The sequence below is a fragment of the Cyphomyrmex costatus genome, unplaced genomic scaffold, assembly GCF_001594065.2.
Source record: "Cyphomyrmex costatus isolate MS0001 unplaced genomic scaffold, Ccosl1.0 scaffold41, whole genome shotgun sequence".
In the NCBI taxonomy this organism is placed as follows: Eukaryota; Metazoa; Arthropoda; class Insecta; order Hymenoptera; family Formicidae; genus Cyphomyrmex; species Cyphomyrmex costatus.
The window spans coordinates 101,141-116,743 of NW_017278318.1; the positions used below are offsets into that span (position 1 = coordinate 101,141).

Sequence of the window (15,603 nt, forward strand, 5' to 3'; positions counted from 1 at the left end):
CCCTCTCTCTCTCTGTCTCTCTCTCTTTCACTTTTCCTTCTGCTTACGTCGCATAATCCTCTTTCGGCTGTAAGACACGCTCACTTGGATTCATTACATTTTCTTCACTGGTTGTCGATTGCTCTGCGAAAAAGCTGACGATTTCTCCCGACTTGGAATAAATCAAGGAGATTAGCGTACTATTGTATTAGTGAACTATTGTATTCGTAGTACAAATAACCGAAATGTAAATATGGGGATATGAGGGCCAGTCGAGGCGAGTCTTAGACCTAATAATATTTTTGTATAAATTTTTACAATTTTCAGTTCAAGCAGTTATAAGAATTCACCCAAATATACTGTACGTATGGGTTTGTACGTGTTTAATTAATCGAATTATTTTCCGTATGTAAAATACAAGAATCTGGTAAAAAATAGTCTCATTTATATGCTCAAGAGGACCTTGATCGTTTTCTGCTTACGTTCATCATCTCTATCTCTTTACTCACTACTCGTGTGGAATTCTTTTTATTGATACAAGAGATTGGAGTACGAGGAAAGAAGAGGAGGGAACAGTATTACAGATTAAGCAATTTCATCTATGAGCATTTTTAAATTGAGATGGGAAAGAATGTTTCTGAAATGTTAACTTTTAGATTCGAAATAAATGAATGTTTATACGATGTCTACGTTTCTCAGTAAAAAAAGTAACTTTGCAATTGTTGTAAGAACCATTCATATGGCTGGTTTATGCGTTTAGATCCAATGGGGAACTAAGAGTAAAATACCGATCGTGTGTTAAAAACTTTTACAACAGTCACAAAGTTGCTTTTTCCGCTGAACGGAGTCATTATAGCAACGTAAATAAAAGTGATCGGACAGAGTCGCACGGCAAGTGGCGTCGTCTAGCGGCAAGAGATATGGTATTAACGCGTTCCGTACCGGTCGAGTTGCATTCGTATCTCACATGTAACGTATACATATATATATATATATTTATATTCGTGACGCGAGACCTCGACGGGATCCAGTAGCGAGAAACTCGCCTCGATTCGCGCAATATAATTTCGCGTACCGCCCTCACGCGGTAATAGAAGGAAAATTACTTTGATTATCCGGCTCCAATTACCCTCGTTTAGCACGTCACGCCGATTTGTAACAATCGCGCGTACACCTTATATACGCGGCATAAATAGTCTCGCAATGTTATATGCCGCGCACCGCCTATAGGGGTCCCTCTTCGTCCGAAGCGAGATTATCTCGCGTGTTTCTCTTCTAACGTTCTCATTATCTCGAGTCGTTCTCTCAATCGCTCTTATTATTTCGGCTTTACAGCACAGCTGTCGCTATATCCCTTCTCGCGCGTTCTGCACCGCGCCTCTTCCTCTCTTTTATATTCATTCACCGTCTCTCGGCGTCCACCTCGGCGTATGGTTCTCTCCTCCTCTTTCGGCATACACAGCTGCGCGCTGGCCGAGCTGCGTTTGTTGGTGCGTGCGTTTCACTCTCGATCGCTCGTACTTTCTCTCTCGTTCGTTGCAGCCGCAACACCCTCTCCTTCGCCGCGTTCCTTCCTCTTGCCCGCCCGTCCACCCGCTCGCGCGCTTCGGTCTCTCTGCGCGTTTCCTCCGCGCGTGCCCTTCGTCTCTTTCTCCAATCTCCCGGCGTCGCAGTGTTGTAGCGAGCGCGGAGGGCCGGAGCCAGAAACACGCGGCGCGGCCATGTTGACTCGCTCCGATCGCTCGCTCGCCTCGCCTCGCTTTGCTTCGCTTCGCTTCTCCGCCGAGCGCGACGCGACGCGACGCGGAGCGTCATCCTGTCCTCCTCCTCCTCTCTCTCCTTGTCGCTGGACGCCGCGGCGTTGTTGTTAATTGTGCGGGCCGCAGCCGGCCGCGTGCGCACGTGTCCGATGTGATTTTTCGCCTCGTAAAATCGCGTAATAATCGCTCATCCGGGGCGTTCGTGCGTGCGTAGTATACGTGTGCGCGGGCGTGCGGGCGCGCGTGTACAACGCGCGCGCGCGCGCGCGCTATGAATTCGCGTGTGGTAGCGCGATCGCATTCCGCGAACGCTTAGAACGCGATGATGGAGTGAGAGGGAGAGAGAAAGAAAAAGGGGAGTGTGTTACGCGAGTAAATCATCGTATAAGGAACATTTGCCTCCGCGAGATGGAGGAACTGCACAACGGGGTTGTCCTCATCAAATGTAAGTAGGTGGATTTTCCGAAAGAGCTACACCCGCGTCGTCTTTCGGTCCCCCCCCCTTTCTGCCTCTGCTGCTGCTTACAGTCCGGGCGATTTGCTTTCGCTATAATACTCATTGGTTCTCATTGTCTCCACGATCGCGTCCGGACTCCGTCGATCGTCGCGATCGAACGGAACGAAATCCGTAGCGGACGCGGATACGATACCATTTCGAACGCGTAATCGTTTTGTCATAGTAACATAGGCACGGAGTTGTCGAACTCCGAAGGCAGAGTCCGTGCCGTGTCGAGAATGTCGGAGCGTCGACGCTGACGCGATTACGTTATGTCAGCGGTGGTACCGCGGTACCAGTTTCCGGCCAATGCAACGATACACTAAACGTGTAACGTAACGACCGATGGTTACTCAGAAAGCTTCGATGTAACGACACGCAGGCGACGGGGAAGATCGTTCGTATCCCCCCCCCCCCTTTCCTTTCTCTCCCATTAACTACTTTTTCCCATCTTTCTGGTAATTGGTGGATTCCATGTCGAAAAAACAAAAACCGTCGAAATTACGTTCTTTGACGTCAAATTCACCGTAAATTTTTCACCGACAATTTTTTTTTATTTTTTTTTATTAAAGAAAATACAGAGTAAGCCATTAGGAGCAAGCCTATCAGGCTTGGGGCAGACAATTTTAACCATAACATACTGGTGGCGCCATCTTTTGTCAAACGGCGGAAACTTATTTATACTCCTAATACATATATAATAGAGGTACTTAGAGTATTGTAGTCTGGAGCACGAAAATGTGGTCTATCTTTGAGAACTCTTTAAACAAAGTAACTGTATATATTCTTCCGCATACATGTGTAGTAAATATCTACAAATTTTGTGATTTGGTCAAATGTTTCTCAGTTTTTGTGTAATGTAAATTTGAAAACAAAATATAGGAAAAAATGTATCGGTGGTTGACACGGTGTGTTGTTGTAGGCTTCCGATTTAGCGAAATTAAAAGTTGCAAAGGATTTTTAGTTATTACGAATGTAACTGTAATCTAAACGGGGATAAATAAAAAGTATTGCAAATTGTTAAAATGGCGCGGTTTTAAAATGTTTGAATTTAACGTTTATGAAAAAATAGTTTATTTATATATAGAAATCGAAATAACTTCTACAGGATTATATTGCATTGTCTAAAAATTAACTCGAGAATTATATTTTATGTGCGTCAACGACTTGTAAAACATGATTTCGAGAAAAACTTGTAAGTCTTAAATACAATTGCATTAAAAAAAATGAAAATTATATATAATTTCTATAATTAGCGCGATATACAAATTTTCCTCTGACTCGAAATATTTTTTTTCCAGTCTACGTGTGATAACAATTGTCTTTGAACGCGTCGATGGAACGGTTTAAATGCCTTACAACTTAAAAATATTTACGTTTTGTTACAATATTTTGATGATTATCGAAAATTTTAGCAACTTATTTTTGAGATTAAGCCGATATATTCGTAGTCGATTCTTATTTTAAGACTGGCTTAAGTAATGTCTTAAGATGCTAATATGGCTTGTTAGTGATTGATTTATTATGACATCCTAAGATTATATGGTTTCAAAATATAAATTCAGCTATGAATACCGGCCTCAACATTTATAAAATATAAAAAAAAAAAGAAAAAAATGATTTTTTTGAAGTTCTAGACTAGAATATCTTCTTCAACTCCGAATTAGACACGATGGTAGTTTCAAATTTCAAATCGCTTTAATCGCACACGTTCTTGATATCTTTTTGTTCAAATGTTAGCAAGCGAACTTAAATTTTAATTTTACAATTGTATTCCTCTTACGCGATGTTTGGTTCCGTGGAAAAAAATTGTATTGAAAAATATGCCATTTTGTTAAGAGTTACACAGAAAGAATGATTCTGTTGAAGTAACTAAAAATTTAACTATAGATACAAATCTGAAAATAATATTCTATTGGCATAAACGAAAAGTAAAAGAACGTTGTAAGAATCATATGAAATAAAATTTAAAAAGCTAAATGAAACATAACAGTCACATGTAATAAATCGTCATCTTACAAAAATTCTGAGATACAATTCTATACATTTCTAATAAATACAAATTCTAAATTCAGAAAGTCAAATTTAGAATTTGTATTTGTTAGAGTTTTATTACATGTGACTGTTATGTTTTATTTAGCTTTTTAAATTTTATTTCATATGACTCTTACAACGTCCCTTTACTTTTCGTTTATGTTTATATCAAGAGTCCTTTACCAACTTTTATATTAATATTCTATTAGATTATTAAAATAATTATGAAGAACGTTTGAGCATAACGAGCAAAACATTTTGGCAGCCTCTTATATAATTATTTGGTATAACAGAATTATTTTCAGATCAATATCTATAGCTAAATTATTATGTACTTCAGCAAAACCATTCTTCCCGTGTGCGTATAAAAATCTTTACGTTTGGTTGGATGTGAAGAATTCGGGGTGTAGTCCTGTGTACACAGAAGCAGGCATATTGTGTACTTTCAGAGTTGTCTGTCCAGCAAGCTTCGTATGTCTTACCATATATGTCGCGTTGAATTTTCACTGTAACCATATGTATACATAATGATCAAATATTGTATGATATAGTTTGATGAAATAGACTACAATCTCACATAATTTTGTAGTTAACGTGTTGAATTCCATAAGTTTTACTTTAAATCATTATTTCATTATGTAAACGCTATTCAAAAATGTTATATTATAGAGTATAGATGGAATTTATGTTTTATGGACATCTTACAAACAAAAAATGTTTTCAACTAAAATTAACTTAAACGGATCATCGCGGTGCCACTAAGAAGTCAGAGACCGGATGGATCAATCATAGCAGATGAATTTATTGACGTCGCTCTAGCATTTACGTCTCGAGTACGATCTCGATGGTCGAGTTTACGTCAAATGTATCGGCCTTGCGTAGAGCGTTGCGCTTTCGCATCGTAGTTAATTATACTTTCGGCAGTTATCGTCGCACGCTCCGGAACAGCCATTGAAACGCCCGCATCGACGAAGATTGGGACGTCTGCGTCGGCGCATAGACGTGGATCGCTGCGTCGCCGCGCCGTTCGGATTTCGTTTCGTCAATCCATCCTCCCGCTCGATTTTCGTCGATCAGCCGATAATCGACGAGTCGTTACGGCACCTTCGGGGGTCACTCGGTGCAGCGCGCATAAGGTCACCATCAGAGGTCGGTTCCTCGCGTTAGTTTAGAACGTGCTTAATCATTAACGTGCGCTCTGACCCGTGAACGGTATGGAAAATCGCTGCGTTGCTTTTCCACACTGTTGAACATTGCTGAGACTGACGCGAATATGATAAACGTCGAAATCTATACAGTGACGTTGTAGACAAAGAATATATATATATATATATATATATATATGGAAAGAGAACAATTCTCACGTTATTATATGTATAAGGGATCAGGATAAATATTTATAATCTTAAATAAGTAGTATTATTAGGGAAGCATTTAAAAAATCAGATATAAACACGTGTATAAAATGTATGTCAAAACACGAGATGTAAAATTATGAAACAAATTATGTTCTGGAATCTGACGTAGGCATCGTATAAAGTGGACTTTATATTGTAGAATTTATTATTTAAAAACATGTACTTGATTATATAGTCAAGTATATGTGTCGTACACTCCAAGCCAAAAGTTTGGAAACGCTTATTATGAATGACATTTTTAAGTTACTTGCTCAAGTATCCATAACATTATTTCTTTGACAATAATTTTTCAGATCCAGTAACATTTATTGAATTCTAATTTCAACTATATTTCTAATTCCTCTTATATCAGACGTATTGTTTAAAATTCTGTGTGTGTTTGATACTCGCAGGAGATAAGGTATAACAACCGAAGAAAATATATCTGTGAAGAAAAAATAATTGATAGCTTAATGACTTCTTATTATTTAATAGCTCTTGCCTCCATGAATAATAAGGAGATAATACAGCCACTAGCTCGATGACGAGTAAAGATGGATTTTGGTAACAAAGAGAAGATAATTCGTGGTCTGAGGATTACTGCAGAATTATAAATATGTACCTATTTGCTGCCACGAGGCTTTGTACGTCCACGTTATGCAATACCGAATATCTAGTGCATCGAAGAAACCTTGCCGGTCGTGCGTAGGCGTTGCTCTTTATCGCAAAAGCGCCTATTGAAATGTCACGCAGATTTTTTCGCTCGTTGCTAAAAGCGCGCGCCGTTACTCCATATTCATAGCCGCCGCGAACGAACTGGTTGAGATAGTGAAAGGAAATTGGGCGAGTACGAGATATATAAACGCGTCGAGATGCTTTGAATTAACAGACCGATCCAGCGCGATCACAGAACGTCGTATACGACGAGAAAACGTTGAGCGACCTTTTCTCTCTTTCACATGTCCCATCTTCCTGCTGTTTTAAGCGCGCCTTTCTTTCGCGCGCGTTTCGTGCAGCGCAGAATTTGCTCGTGCAAAAAAGGAACGAAAAGAGGAAAGGAGAGACGCGATAAGGACGTTTTACAAGCAAACCGCGAGGACTGTTGTCAGGAGGAACGAGATTACAGCGTTAGCTTAAGAAGAGAGCCGTTGATCTTTTGTCGCCTGCCTGTGAAAACACCGCGAGCGCGACCGTCGTCGTCGCCAGGGCTCGATTGCCTTAAATATGTACAGAGTTAAACAATTGTCTCTCGTTATGATATTTAGGTTTAATGCTCCCGCGGAAAGTGGAACGTTTTACGCTTCCCTCTGATTTGTCTTCGAATAACGGGCGAATGTAATGTCGACTGCGTCTTGGGTGCACTCGATATTTCGTATAACCTTTCGACGGATTGATTCCGCGATCGCGATGTATTATAAGTTGAAACGAAAGTTCATAGCGCTGCAAACTTCAAAATTTACACAACGGTAACTTTATTAAAAACGAACGGAATGTGAATTAAGATAAAAAGATTTTAAAGCTTATTAAATCTCTACTTTTGAAAGTTCGCTGTATCTTAAGTTTCTGTGTTGAATTTGGTCATTTTTGCATGTTAAAAAATTACGAGCTGGACAAAATGGGAATTTTTTCTCACTTTGACGTGAAAGTTTTCCTTACAAATTGCAAGGCAAAATTATCGTACTGCAATTCAATGGATTCTTAACCCCGGATCTACAAGGTGTTTTAAGTCGTAAGAAATTAACTAATTACAGTCGAAATTCGAGGAGAATAATCGATTATGATTCGTCCATTTCTTATGGTTTTTAAGGTTTAAAACTCTGTTATAGATCCGGAGTAAAGCTGAAATTCTATCGAATGGTACAACTGATTTTTTTTCTAAAAAACCGTACATAATGCAGAAATGACGTAGCGCTACGAACTTTTGTTACGACCCAATATAGCTCTGTAATAGAAATTTTGTAATAGAAACCCGATGAATTAATTAATTGTTTCGCGCGCGATTTGCTGAAAGCGCAGAAACGCGCGACAGTACTATTATGGATAAACACAACGCACATTGCGGGTACAAGTTAACCGGCTATACAGCCGGTTCGCGGTGCGGAAATGACGGGACGGGAGGGAGCGATTCGTCATTAGTCTCCTTCTCTCTCTTTCTCGCCCGTGCATGCGTGCGCGCGGGGGCACGCGCGAGCAGGTTGATAGATACGCGCGATGGAGAGCAATAGTATTGGAGTCGCGAGACGCGCGATTACGCGCGAAGAAGGATGCGCGGCGCGAGCAGCGCGACACGGCCGTGCCGTGCGTCGTTTACGCGGCATCCCGTGAATCACGCAGTGTGTGTCCGTCGCTCTCGTTACCTGCCCGCGAGCTTGCTGCCTGCCACCTTGAGTGCGTGCGCGTCGCGCGGCGAGCACGCCGCTCGCGACGCGACGTTTACACATCGGAGCACGCAACGTTCTCGCGGTGCGTGGGTAGCGTAAGAGCGGAGTCGGACCGAGTCGGATGGGACCCGATCTCTCGTCCCGTATATACTATATATATTTTTTTTTCTTCTTTCCTTCCTATGTGAAAGTATTGGGCAATTGATGCGTAGTAGGCGTATCGCTTTTCGTGCTGCTTGTTGGTGACACGCGCGTGATCGCGACGCGCGGGCGCAGTACCGTCCGATCGCCTTCGTCCAATTTTTCTGTATTATAAATCTCTGGTTCTTTCACGGGGGGCTCGTTTCAGTGGAACAACGAGACGGTGAGAAATTGACGATATCAATCACTCGCTAACCAATTAACCGCATTATTCATGTTGTCGTGCTCGTTTATACCAGTGTTCTCGATTTTATAAAAGACCTTGCGGCTTCGTAAACCGACTCGATTACGTGTTTTATGATTTTACATTTTTTTCTTTCCGCGCTCTCCGTGTGCGGAATACGTTACGTCTTCTCCTATCGACGTGAACGTGTGTTCGCGAGACGTATAGACGAGGATTCGCCGGGAGGGGTCCGCAGCTTCATCTCGACGCTCGGAGTCTGACGATTGCGTCGTAGATCAGTCGCGCGGGTAACGCGCATTTTGTTATTCTCGCGCACGCGAGAAACGTGGGAACGGGACGTCCGAGCACGTCGCATTAACCCGATTATCGTCGCGGCGTTAACGCGTTGGTAACGCGTTGGTAACGCGACATATAGCGGAAGGTCCAATAAAATGGGGCGACGCATAGCGAGAGGTGATGCTTCCGCGCGAGGGGCCCTGACTCGATCTCGCGTTCGCGGTGAGCCACACACACTCGTTACATTCGCACTTGGCGAGTTTTTTTTTTTTTCCCCTTTAATGGCCGTGGCCGGTTGTGCGTCGCGATCGTATCTCCGCGAGGATGAAATACGGAAAGAATCGCCTGTTCTCTCGATGGTGACGCATAGCGAATATCTATATAGCAGATCGCGCGATGACGCGCCAGGACTATTTACTTAACTCCAGCGTAATCGGAGTTACGATGTTATTAAATTGGAGTCGCGTTAAAACTCTTCTTTCACTTTTTTTTTCTACGTTTTTACGAGAAGACGCGAAGCGAAGTTGTCCTTTCCCATCAATCGATAAGTTTGTCGTTAACTTTCAGATGAACCTCGTTCAAGGTGCAGATCGTGGGATGACGTAGGACCGGGGAAAATGGAAACAGTTAGCGGGAATTCGCACACGCATCATTCCTCGTTAGAGACCAGCAGGTCCAACACGTCCACGCAGTCTGCCAGAAGCGAGGATTCCTGGTGTTCGGCGTCGGACCACGATCTCTCCTCCGATGACGAAAGCGAAAAGAGCAATATCAGTATTAAGTAAGTTCAATCTTGTTACATAACAACCAGCGAAGCTAAAGTCCATAATGAAAACTCGCCGTTCGCTCCTTGCAGAAGCAACTGTCAATTGAGAAACACGTTGCATAAGGCGCGCACGCTTTGCGACAAGTGGCGGTTTCAGAACATGCCGGTGAACAATGTAGACCTTTTGGAATCTTCGGGGAACCACGGCCGCCTCTCAAGGTGGTTCAGCATCCGCCGGGGTTCCGCACACCATTATGACGTCGACTCCTCGGACACGGTGTCTCTCACCAGCCCGGTCAAAACATCGCAAATGCCACAACTCTGTGAAGTGAGCGAATTACCTTGACGAACTCGATCAATTGTCCTACGTTGCGTCATTTAATCCAAGTAGTTTGTGTTCGAAAGGGTTTTCATTGAATAATCATATTTTAGGTCGATGAAGAGAACAGTGCTATTGTACAGTTTCAATGCATGCAACAGCGAAGACAAGCTCCGCCTACACTTCCAGCGCCACCTTCGAATTTGTCTCCTCAGCAACTGAAACGTAGACACATCGTGGCCGCGATAGTACACTCCGAAAATAGTTATGTATCTACTTTGCAGAGACTGGTAAACGTATGTATTGAAAAACACACACGATCTGATGCAGGCTCGACGATAACAGACGACGACCATTTTTCTCACACGAGTCACTTTTCTAGGATTATAAAAAACCATTGGAGGAATCTTCGCCACCTATATTGAGTCAATCTAAAATCGCGACGTTGTTTCATAGGCTGCCTGAAATTTTACAATGCCATACATTATTTAGAATTGCTCTAGCGGAATGTGTACGATCCTGGGACAAGGATGAAAAGTTAGGAGATGTATTTGTTGGGAGTTTCAGCAAAGCCATTGTTCTTGACATTTATAGTGGCTTTATAAACAATTTTTCTGTAGCGATGGATTTAGCTAAACAAGAATCGAAGAGAAAAACCGCACTCGCTGACTTTTTTAAGGTAGGTACTATCTCGAAATAACTTGTATCTTAATGTGTTTAAATTTTAATTTTGTAATCGTTGTTTTTATAGGTGAAACAAATCAGTGCTCACGATAGATTATCTTTCTTTGGATTAATGGTCAAACCCGTACAGAGGTTTCCTCAATTTATCTTATTTTTACAAGTTCGTATATTAATAATATATAGGGAAAGCAATAATTAATTTCATTAAAATAATACACATTTTATATTTAGGATTTATTGAAGCATACACCACAAGGACACCATGACAGAATGTCGCTGCAATTAGCGTTAACACAGCTCGAAAGTTTGGCAGAGATGCTGAATGAAAGGAAACGAGAAGCGGAACAATTCCAAGCATTTAAGGAAATGTTGCGACATGTTTCCGGAAAATTGTCACATCGTCCACTTTCTTCGACATCTCGTTATCTTATTAGAGAGGACAATGTCACGCAAATGGTAAAACTCATTTAACAAATATACAACCGTGAAACACAACGTGATGTATTTATGAACAAATAATTATTTATAGGAATTTAATCAAAATGGCATGATAACGAAATCGAAGAGAAGAAGGCTGTTGTTACTAAACGATTTAGTAGTGTGCGTTTCCGTAACTCCGAGATCCACGGAGGACTTTTCAGGAAACGAGCGACTAACATTAAAATGGACGTATCCAGTATCAGATATTGAGGTATATATAGAATAAAAATATTATAGATAACTTGTTCAATAATTGAACACCTATTTATGACACTAAATCGTACGTGCGCGATCGAATGTTTTTTAAAGATACATTAATATCACAATGTATCTATTTAGATTCAAGACACCAGCACTTCTCCGACTTTAAGTCGATTACTCACCGCTGGTTTGAATAAGGGCGGCAGTTTAAAATCTGACAAAAGCGGAGAATGTGGGCAAGCAGCCGATGCAGACAATCTCTGTGTAGAGATGAACGATCTTATGCATGATTACGAAGTGATGTCCAGAATTAGTGATTTAGCGGCTCAGTTAAAGGGCAGATACGAGGTAAAGACAAATTGATAAGTCCGTTACTGTACATTTTGTATATTGAAGAAATATATATAATTTATCTATTTGTTATAAAAATTTTTTAATTGATTTGCGCTAGTCAGTTAATGTTTTTTTTCTCTTAATTCAAAGGGCATGACACTTCAGACTACGAAGCAAATTCTGCAATCGATTCAAATGTCGATACAGCAGAAAGATGAGGATATGGTATGGGCCGATAGTTGTTGTCTCCAGCTAGTCACAAAACAAGGTCAAATGTACACGTTTCAAACAGAAAGCCCGTTAGTGAAAAAGGATTGGATAACGGAGCTTAGATTGGCGCAATTAGCTTTGGATCCTAATAACTCTCCATCGTGGGAAGTACCTGAACAAGAGCAAAGGCCATCCACAAAAATGCCACTTTTCGTTAGTTCACAAGCCGTTTATCATTCGCAACATCAGACTGAAGTAAGAAGTTGAGATAAAAAATACATATGTACATTGCTATTTTATTGCTTATACATAACGCATTACATGTTGCAATATATTTTGCTTGCAGGTGCGTTGCGGTTGTTATTATTCCGTTGAAAATTCACGTCCCACGAGACGACGCGGTAGAAGTCAAAATTACTTATGGATATGTACAGGAGATGGTATATCTAGCCACGTAACGATTTTTGGTCAGTCGACAACAGCTTCAGCGACTTGTTTGAAACGTGTAGCTACTTTTGATTTGGTTGAGACTAGAGTGAGCGCTATCGAGTTTGTAAAAGGAGTGTCCAGCGATCTTACTACGCTCGCCAGCGATCTCGTATGGATGGGTACGGATTCTCGAAGGATTATAATTTATGCCGCGACGGAACCCGAGAAAGAAGAAGAGATTGGCAGTTATCCTGTCTCAGGACCCGTAATAGAAATCAAGTATCATTGCGACAATGTTTTCGTAGCTTTAGGCATGGGCTTGTTACTTTTGTTTAAACGACAAGCCGATGGCGCATGGAGTTTCAAAGATCCTTTCAGCATATCATTGGGTAACGATCCTGTCTCGTGCTTAATGCCAATCAATACGTCAGTTTATGCCGCTTGTGGCAAGAAGGTGTGGGTACTTAACGCTACTTCGGGTGACATCACCAAGAGCTTCAACGCGCAACATGAACATGTCGGAAATGTGAAGCTCATGGCCCATTCCGGAGTCGGTCTTTGGGTCGCTTTAAAAAATTCTAGCACAGTTTGCCTTTATCATACGGAAACATTCAAACACCTGCAGGACATTAATATAGCGTCCAATGTGTTGAGAGTGACGAAAATGAACAATCCTGCAAACTCATGCGCTGGCACCCTCGCTGTTAATAATCAAACCACGGTCACGGTCACGGCACTTTTAGCATGCAAGGGTCTATTATGGGTCGGTACTAATGTAGGCATTAGTTTGACTATTCCACTACCGCGATTGGAAGGTGTACCTATTATCAGCGGCCGTGTCAATATCTCGTATCACGCTCACTTCGGTCCGATCACTTTTTTACTGGCGATACAAAATACAAAAAATACAGTGTACTCTGCGAAGGAACGAGTTAATGTTGATGACGAAAGTGTACAATTGAGAACGAAAGACGCCGAGCAGAGATCGCGTGACAGAACGAGTTTAGATTCTTCTATGTGTAGTAACATCATAAAACTGAAACAACAATTAACGGGAAGCCCAGTGATGTTGAGGAGAAAACGAAGCAAGGAATATGACTGCAGAGGCTCGAAAACACTTCCTAGGGGATTAGGCGCTGGCTGTGGATTTCTATCGAGCTCCTTCTCTAGCTCGCAAAGTTCCGGTGAAAACTGTGACGTTTACGGACTGTACGGTGAATTGATGTACGTGAAAGATTATGAAAATGAAAACAATTCGGGTATAGATCCCATTTACGAGTCGTTGAGAAGAAGCGATCCAGAGCTGGCTGCCATACCAAATAAAGTGAGTACCTTGGATCGTAGATTAAAAATGAAAATCACTAGGCCTAGATCGCTGGATCTTTCCAATTGGTCGGTGGACTCTCACACCAGCTCCTTGTACACGTCTTCCGGATCGGAGGAAAACTTGTCTCTAAAAACTGGAAAATTGTCGCGTAATAGTAGCATAGCTAGTCGTAATGGTCCCTACGACCTCTCTACACCCAACAATAGCGTAGTAGAATCGGGATTGGAAGCAACGTCCGCGACTAATCTCAAGGCGAATGGCAAGAAAAATGGCAAAGCGATTCAGCAAGTAGATCAACCCAAAAGAACGGTGCTAACACTGATGGGTGGACGTGGTTATATCAATTGGAGGCAACTCCACGCGCAATCCGGTATTGACAAGAGTTCAAAATCGACCTACGCGTTCAAAGATCCTAACAGCAACGACGCACATATCGTCTTATGGGAGATGAAATTATGATATACGATCGCGTTTTTAGATCTGTCGTTATACATGGTGCGAGAAGCGAAACTTTGACGCTGATATATCTGTATAGTATAGTAGACAATAGGACCAAAAGAGTACTGATAATGCTTTAGGTAAGATTGTTGACAAGATTGTAAAGAATCGGACACATGGTATAATCTCATTTGCGTACGAGTATCCGTGTTTTTTTCGGATAGATGTTTCATTTGTATTGATTATGTTATTTTAAAGCGATGTAAATTAAGCTGAACAAAAATGATTAGAAAGTATTAGAATAATGTCCCTTAATCATCGAGATACTTAAGAGGGATTGCACGTTGGTTTTTTTATGAATAATTTTTTTTTTTAGAAAAAATAACGCTTTTATTAACTGAATACACACTGAAATATATATGGATTGTTACAGCGCATACGAGATTAAATGAATCAAATATCGGATACTCTCGTGCGTCGAAAGTGTTGCTTCCGTTGCGTATGGAAATAACTAATAATGTCTCGATAACAAAATATGTCACTTCTAGATTCGAAATTTTTGGAAATTTATTATCTATATTTAAGGTACTACTTTTTGAATCTCTCTCGCGTTAGTGTATAATAAAACATGTGATAAGCCTAAAAAATCATAAGAAGAGGTACAAAAACGGAACTTAAATGGAGCTTAAACAGTTTCACGTTGCGAAACGTTTTACATTTAATATCCGTGACACACGAGAATAATTGCTACAAAAATGTTCCGCTCTCTTATATAACTATATAATAAACGTTCGCACTCAGTTAAAACTAACACATCGTTGTTCGCGCGCGTACGCGTTATAATTAAAATTTAGATGATTAGCCGAGTCTAGACTACGCGTTCATACGCGAAATATTCACCATGTGCTACAGAAACGCTATATTTACTTGAAATATTTTAATTTACATTGGTATAAACGATTATTGCGTTGTTTCATACCGATATGTATTATCTATGCAACAATAATTTCGACGAAAATCGATCGAGCGTTATCTGGAAGTTATTCGAATTTTATGCATTATGTCGATACGTGGTATTATTTGCTTTTATTAAAATGTATACATATGTATTGACTTTTGTTTTAAACGGTAATCTTTTGATTGCTTTTGCGTCGGACAAGATTTAGACGTCCAGATTTAAATATATATCAAAGTTCATCACATTTGAAAAACTGTAATTATCAGTACAGGCCAACGCTGAATTGTGCGGGCACAACTTTGTTAAAAATAATACCGTTTTGATATTCGACATAAAGTTTATAAAGTTTCTTAGTACGTAATATAAGACAATATGATACATTTGTATCAAAATCAAATTTCGCAAAATTATAAACTTTCATTCCGCTACAAGGGGTCGTCAATCATGTATGTATTTTTCCCCTAGAGCGTGAAGAATGAAAATTTTTTATATGTATGTGTGTATATGTATATACATATATATCACGTAAAAATTTTCACTTTTTACATTTTCTCTATAGAAAAAATTATATGATCGATACTTTGAAGTTGTGAAAATCGAGGCATTTATTTATTAAGTTCTATAAATCTGAAGAGTTATTTAAAAACTCAAATTTTGGTGAATTATCGACCAATATTTGCGTAAAGTTTCCACTTTTTTGTCATTTAACAATTTATTAATTTTTATGAATTATTGAAATTATACTGAATC

At 40.5% G+C, this 15,603-nt stretch overlaps 1 protein-coding gene across 2 annotated transcripts in view; it reads left to right on the forward strand.

Annotated features, from left to right (window-relative positions):
- Nucleotides 1-14,225, forward strand: part of LOC108777134 (rho guanine nucleotide exchange factor 10) — a 17,137-nt gene extending 2,912 nt beyond the window's left edge. Inside the window, exons 1-11 of one of the 2 annotated variants that reach the window (XM_018543945.1) lie at nt 1,919-2,184; nt 9,276-9,489; nt 9,565-9,802; nt 9,907-10,089; nt 10,176-10,472; nt 10,545-10,637; nt 10,709-10,933; nt 11,007-11,168; nt 11,297-11,506; nt 11,642-11,956; nt 12,048-13,916. In XM_018543945.1, the coding sequence (XP_018399447.1) occupies nt 2,148-2,184; nt 9,276-9,489; nt 9,565-9,802; nt 9,907-10,089; nt 10,176-10,472; nt 10,545-10,637; nt 10,709-10,933; nt 11,007-11,168; nt 11,297-11,506; nt 11,642-11,956; nt 12,048-13,916 (3,843 nt within the window). In that variant the 5' untranslated portion in view covers nt 1,919-2,147. Of the gene's footprint in view, nt 1-1,918; nt 2,185-9,275; nt 9,490-9,564; nt 9,803-9,906; nt 10,090-10,175; nt 10,473-10,544; nt 10,638-10,708; nt 10,934-11,006; nt 11,169-11,296; nt 11,507-11,641; nt 11,957-12,047 lie in introns of those variants that run through there. The other variant, XM_018543946.1, reaches the window with a different exon arrangement.
- Nucleotides 14,226-15,603: the final 1,378 nt, after the last annotated feature.